At 47.1% G+C, this 5,956-nt stretch overlaps 1 protein-coding gene across 2 annotated transcripts; it reads left to right on the top strand.

Annotated features, from left to right (window-relative positions):
• The first annotated feature begins 1,668 nt into the window (after positions 1-1,668).
• Positions 1,669-5,711, top strand: RPP38 (ribonuclease P/MRP subunit p38). 2 transcript variants are annotated; one of them, XM_012455969.2, is made up of 2 exons: positions 1,669-1,921; positions 4,763-5,711. In XM_012455969.2, exon 2 carries the CDS (start codon positions 4,773-4,775, stop codon positions 5,619-5,621), a length of 849 nt encoding a protein of 282 aa, XP_012311392.1. In that variant the 5' UTR covers positions 1,669-1,921; positions 4,763-4,772; the 3' UTR covers positions 5,622-5,711. The 2 variants fall into 2 exon arrangements, with proteins under 2 accessions (XP_012311392.1, XP_012311393.1); XM_012455970.2 differs by having other exon boundaries at positions 1,669-1,954.
• The last annotated feature ends 245 nt before the right edge of the window (positions 5,712-5,956 follow it).

Genomic DNA, 5,956 nt, shown 5'->3' with positions numbered 1-5,956 from the left:
TAGATACTATTTTTATCACTTCATAGAGGAGGTTAATAAAGTTGCCTAGGGTCATAAGCTCTTCAGTGATGAAGTTAGGATTTCAGCCCAGAGCCAAGTAATGTAACGGCTGATGTTTTCCATAGAGAAAATGTAAGCCAAGATAGCTCAAACTATAAATCTGGAACCTTAGGGGGTCAGAAACGCATGCACGTTTCCTTCCCATTACTTTAGCATTTTAATTAGACGCGTGTGTGTCACTATTTGTCTTTGGAAATGCAAGCTGCTTGCAGTTCATCACAGCGAACAAACCCTCATTTTATGAAACAAAAGCCTGTTCTTACAAACTCACTGTAATCTCTTTTTCATCTAATTGTGACAAAAATCACATTTCACTTTATCCTGTGTAGTGTAACCTCCAATGATCTTTGACCAAAAGCCGTATCGTTTTATTTTGTTGTGTTTGCTTTATGGCCAGTTAGGTACTTCATAGGTACCTAAACACGAAAATTGAAATCATAGAGGCCGGGCGTGGTGGCTAACGCCTGTAATTCCAGCACCTTGGGAGGCTGAGGCAGGTGGATCACGAGGTGAGGAGATCGAGACCATCCTGCCCAACACGGTGAAACCCCATCTCTACTAAAAATACAAAAAATTAGCCGGACGTGATGGCACGCGCCAGTAGTCCCAGCTACTTCGGAGGCTGAAGCAAGAGAATCGCTTGAACTCGGGAGGCCGAGGTTGCAGTGAGCTGAGAACGCGCCAATGCACTCCAGCCTGGGCAAAAGAGCGAGACTCCGTCTCAAAAATAAATAAATAAATAATGATATTCGGCCTCTTCATCACTTGTCCCGGACTTTGCAGCGACTCCGATGGTAACTTGAGTCTTCTCATTGGTTGGAGCAGTCACAGTGGACACTGGATAGGATATTCTGGGCAGCTGTTACTGAATTCAAGGCAACTCTTACTGCTTTTCTCTTTTCAGGGCTCAAGATTCCCTGCATTATTGCCTATAGGCGTGTGTTTTACCCAACACTCCTCCCTTTTATCTTGATTTTCGTGGTGCTGGAGAGTCCGCAGGGATTCTATGGCGACGGGCTCACTGGGACAAGGGCTGGAGATGTGCGTCCTCGAGGCAAAGCAAATACGGAAAAGCGAACAGAGATAGAGGGCTAAGACTCCAAGGCATTGAAAAGTAGAAATTGGGTTAGAAGAGAGAGGGGAGCACAGACTCCTAGAGAGAGCCAGTCCCTTGGTGCCTCTGAACAACTAGGCGGTCCACATCCTGAGCGTCTGGTTACCCGGGCAACCACATGGTATCGCGATACCGACCTTGCGCCTGCGCACTGCCGCTGTAGGGGGCCAGTCCGGAGCTTCCACCCCGGGGCCTAAACTCGAGTCTAAAAGATGGGGCCTCGATGTGTAGTTTCTGGGCCGCGGGACGCCGTGGGCCGCTTTCCCCTCTCCAAAGTGAGCTAACGCAGGATAAAGCTGCACTGCTCCGAGCAACTTCCGCCCAGCCCCACGCCGCCCCACCCCACGCCGCGTCTGGAAGGCGTGGCCGAGAGGCGAGGTCTCCGCGCACGCGCGGCGCAGGCGCCTTTGGATCCGGCGCTGTCGCCCTTGGGTGACTGCGGACGCGAAGCGCACGCCGGCCAGGAGGCCTACCCAGGAGGGATCTGGCCTGGGACTCCGCGGATTCTGGAGGCCGAAGCTCACGCGCACGCAAGGCCTCCGCGGTTTCTGGGCCGCCCAGTCCCGGCACGGGCGCGCTCACTCAGAGCTTCCGCGCCTCTCCTCTGGTTCCTCTGCTGGATTGCAGCCCCGGCTGGGCATCAGGAGTACAAAGCGAAAATCCCACGCCGATCCTTCTGTTCTCCACGGTCTCCAAGGAGACACGGACAACAGAACAGTTCCGTGTGCTAAATAGTAAAGCACTAAGGTACTCGATTCAGGGGCGGCGTGCAGTGGGGAGGTGAGCTTTGGGTCGGCCTTCGCCCCTCGGCTATGGCGGGATCCAGAAACCAGGAGTCACCCCGATACTTTCTTCAACTTTACTCCCAGCTGGTCACTATTGCTTCGGGAGATTCTACCTCCTTTTCCGACTAACATGTATTTCTCTGTAGTCCTCTCTGCGGCGCCTCTAGAGCAGGCCACCGCCATTTCTAACCTGGACGACTCCAGGAGCGTCTATGTTGCTCAAAGACCCTTCTTTTGCCCAGATCCGCAAAGATCTATAACGATCTTTCTAATCATGACGCCTCTGTTTTAGACGTTAACGTCGCTTCCCACTGAAAGGTCTTCACTATCTGGTCCTTACCCACCTTTCCTAGTTTCTCACCGTTTACTCTAGCATCTCTGCTCCAGCCACATTAACTTACTTGAACTTACTTTTTTTTTTTTTTTTTTTTTTTTTGAGACATAGCAGTCGCCCAGGCCGGAGTGTAGTGGCGCTATCCCACCTCACTGCAACCTCCGCCTCCCAGGTTCAAGTGATTCTTCTGCCTAAACCTCCAGAATAGCTGGGATTACAGGCGCCTCACCACACCAAGCTAATTTTTTGTATTTTTAGTAGGACAGGGTTTCACCATGTTGGCCACACATTTGGGAATTGTATAGGAATGCTGCAAGAAGCAAATAATCCATGGAGAGAGTGCTTTATACAGTGATACACTGCACAGACACACACTTGCCTTCAGCATCAGCCACCAGCCTAGTAGGTGGAAATATAAATGGAAAGGACTTAACTTACTTTAGTTCTGCCAGGTGGGGTCCCTGTGGTTCTAGCTGAGCCCCAGGAAGGAAGGAAAGAAAACTGAGGGCAGAGAAAGGAATGCGTAGTTGCCTTTGGGAGATAATCAGGATTATGCCTTCTGGACCAGTAGTTTATAACATTTCCCATTAAGCATCCCTATTCTCATTTTCCTCAATGGATTAATATTTTTAAATTTCATTACATTTCCCTAGTCTTCATGAAAATACCAGCCAGAGAAGTCAGCTCGGGGGACCCCATAAGGAGGCATGGCAGGGCGCAGTGGCTCACACCTGTAACCCCAACATGTTGGGAGGCTGAGGTGGGTAGATCGCCTGAGATCAGGAGTTTGAGACCAGCCTGGGCAACATGGTGAAACCCTGTCTCTACTAAAAATACAAAAATTAGCCAGGCCTGGTGGCAGGCTCCGGTAATCACAGCTACTGGGGAGGCTGAGGCAAGAGAATTGCTTGAAATTGGGAGGTGGAGGTTGCAGTGAGCTGAGATCGTGCCATTGCACTCTAGCCTGGGCAACAAGAGGGAAACTCTGTCTCAAAAACGAAACAAAAAAAAAAAAAAAAAAAGGGAGAATGTATGTCTGCATATGTATCAAATGCTACAGGAAGGATATTCAAGAAATTTAGGGCTCTTGGTCAGGGGAGACTTAGAAAAGTGGACACGACAGTATTATTTGAAGTTTTCATCATGAGATGACTGTTCCAGTTCTTTAAAATATCATACCTCCAGACTCCTTGCAGATTGTAAGCTCTCTGCAGGTGGATGGTGGGGCTTGTTTAATGTGAGCCCGAGGACCTAGAACACCACTTGCACACTGGAGGTGCTCAGATAATTTTTTTTTTTTTTAAGACAGAGTGATGAATTACTGGGTTGGAGTGTGGTGGCATGATCACACTCACTGCAGCCTTGACCTCCTGGGCCTCAGCCTCCCAAGTAGCTGGGACTACGGATATGCCCCACACTTAGCTGATTTATGTATTTTTTGTAGAGGATTTCTCCATGTTACCCAGGGTGGTCTCAAACTCCTGGGCTCAACCGATCTGCCCACCACGGCCTCTCAAAATGCTGGGACTGAAGGCATGAGCTGGCCTAGAATATTTGTTGAATGAATGAATGGAAGCCCACCTAGACAACAATTTGGAAAACAGTAACAAGTTATAAGATTAATACCATAACAGTCACTAAAAGGTTAATTATGAACAAGTAGAAACAGAATATTTTTAATAAATGAAATGAATAGACAGATGGAATTGCTCTATGATTGTAATAATAAAACATTCACATATTGCTTGTATAGGAATAAAGACAAGTCATTTGAAAAAAAAATGGGAAAATTAAACACTGGTCACCCATAGTACTGAATTTTCTTTTTAAGGCAGGGTTTCACCATGTTGGTCAGGCTGATCTTGAACTCCTGACCTTATGATCTGACTGCCTCGGCTTCCCAAGTACTGGGATTACAGGCATGAACCACTGTGCCTGGCCAGTTCTGAGTTTTCTAAAGGGCCACAGTAAAGCATTCAAAATGGGGTAAGAAAAGTGGGGAAAAATAAAATTACTTAATCTTTAAAAAGAGGATAAGTGTATACTCACCTAATTGGACTTACATAATCAGGCTTGCTCTAGCTTATCAAGAATCCGAGTACAGGCTGGGTGCGGTGGCTCACACCTGTGATCCCAGCGCTTAGGGATGCCAAGGCAGGTGGATCACCTGAGGTCAGGAGTTTGAGACCATCCTGGCCAACATGGTGAAACCCCATCTCTACTAAAAAAAGTACAAAAATTAGCTGCGCGTGGTGGCAGGCACCTGTAATCCTAGCTACTGGAGAGGCTGAGACAGGAGAATCGCTTGAACCCAGGAGGTTTAGGTTGCAGTGAGCCGAGATTGCACCATTGCATTCCAGCCTGGGCAACAAGAGCGAAATTCTGTCTCAGAGTACAACCAAAATATTCTTAAGTCATGTAATTGTAGTTAAGATGAATTTTTTCTGTTGTCATTTTGTTTCTTGGGAGGATTTTCCAAATGGCTGCAGCTCCTCAGGCACCGGCGCGGGGATCTGTGCGTAAGACGAGACCTTTGGTTGTGAAGACGTCGTTGAACAACCCGTATGCTGTCTGCTGGAGCGCTCTGGGGAGCGAGGATATGCACTTCATCCTGCAGACGCTGGAGGACAGGTTTAAAGCTATTGGACTTCAGAAGATTGAAGACAGGAAGAAAACGAACAAAACACCTTTTCCGAAAAAAGAAAGCAGAGAGAAATGCAGCCTCGCCGTTGATATCGGTGAGGATCTGAAGACGAAAACAGATGCGAAGCAGCAGGTGTCAGGGTGGACGCCCGCACACGTCAGGAAGCAGCTTGCCATTGGTGTTAACGAAGTTACCAGAGCCCTGGAAAGGAGTGAGCTGCTGTTAGTTCTGGTGTGTAAATCTGTCAAGCCTGCCATTATCACCTCACACTTGATTCAGTTAAGCCTCAGCAGAACTGTCCCTGCCTGCCAGGTCCCCCGGCTGAGCGAGAGAATCGCCCCTGTCATAGGCTTAAAATGTGTTCTAGCCTTGGGGTTCAAAAAGAACACCAGTGACTTTGTGGACGAAGTAAGAGCCATCATCCCCAGAGTACCCAGTTTAAGTGTACCATGGCTTCAAGACGGAACTGAAGATGCTGGGGAAAATTTAGAGACAGAACCTGTGGAAAGCCAAGACAAAGAGCTTTTGGACACTTCATTTGAAGATCTGTCAAAACCTAAGAGAAGGCTTGCTGAAGGTCGGCAGGCTTCTGTAACATTGCAACCCCTTAAAATAAAGAAACTGATTCCAAACCCTAATAAGATAAGGAAACCACCCAAAAGTAAAAAAGCTACTTCAAAATAATTGTGCATAAACTTGTCATGTCATATAGTTTGTAAAAGGACACCTATGAAGAAGCCTTGAAATTAATAAAATGAGTTCTATTTACATATATTCATAAGGTCCTGTTTGGTAATACTCAAATGTGTAAGAATATTCAAATGTGTAACTATGGCACAGATATGCTGAAGACTGAAAACACTATTAACTGTAGAAAATATTCAAAAATAGGAATATCCAAACAAGTTTATTGAAACTAGTGTCCGTGTGTGTATAAACTGACTTTTTCAAAGGCTGGTAGAGTGCCTGTGAGCAGGAGTATCTGTGCCCTACAACACTTAGCATTTTCCTATCAAACC

This window comes from Aotus nancymaae, unplaced genomic scaffold (genome assembly GCF_030222135.1).
Source record: "Aotus nancymaae isolate 86718 unplaced genomic scaffold, 86718_ANA_hifiasm-v0.15.2.pri h1tg000077l, whole genome shotgun sequence".
Classification (NCBI taxonomy): Eukaryota; Metazoa; Chordata; class Mammalia; order Primates; family Aotidae; genus Aotus; species Aotus nancymaae.
Note: the sequence above shows the minus strand (reverse complement) of the source record. Positions and strands in the feature narration are given on the sequence as shown.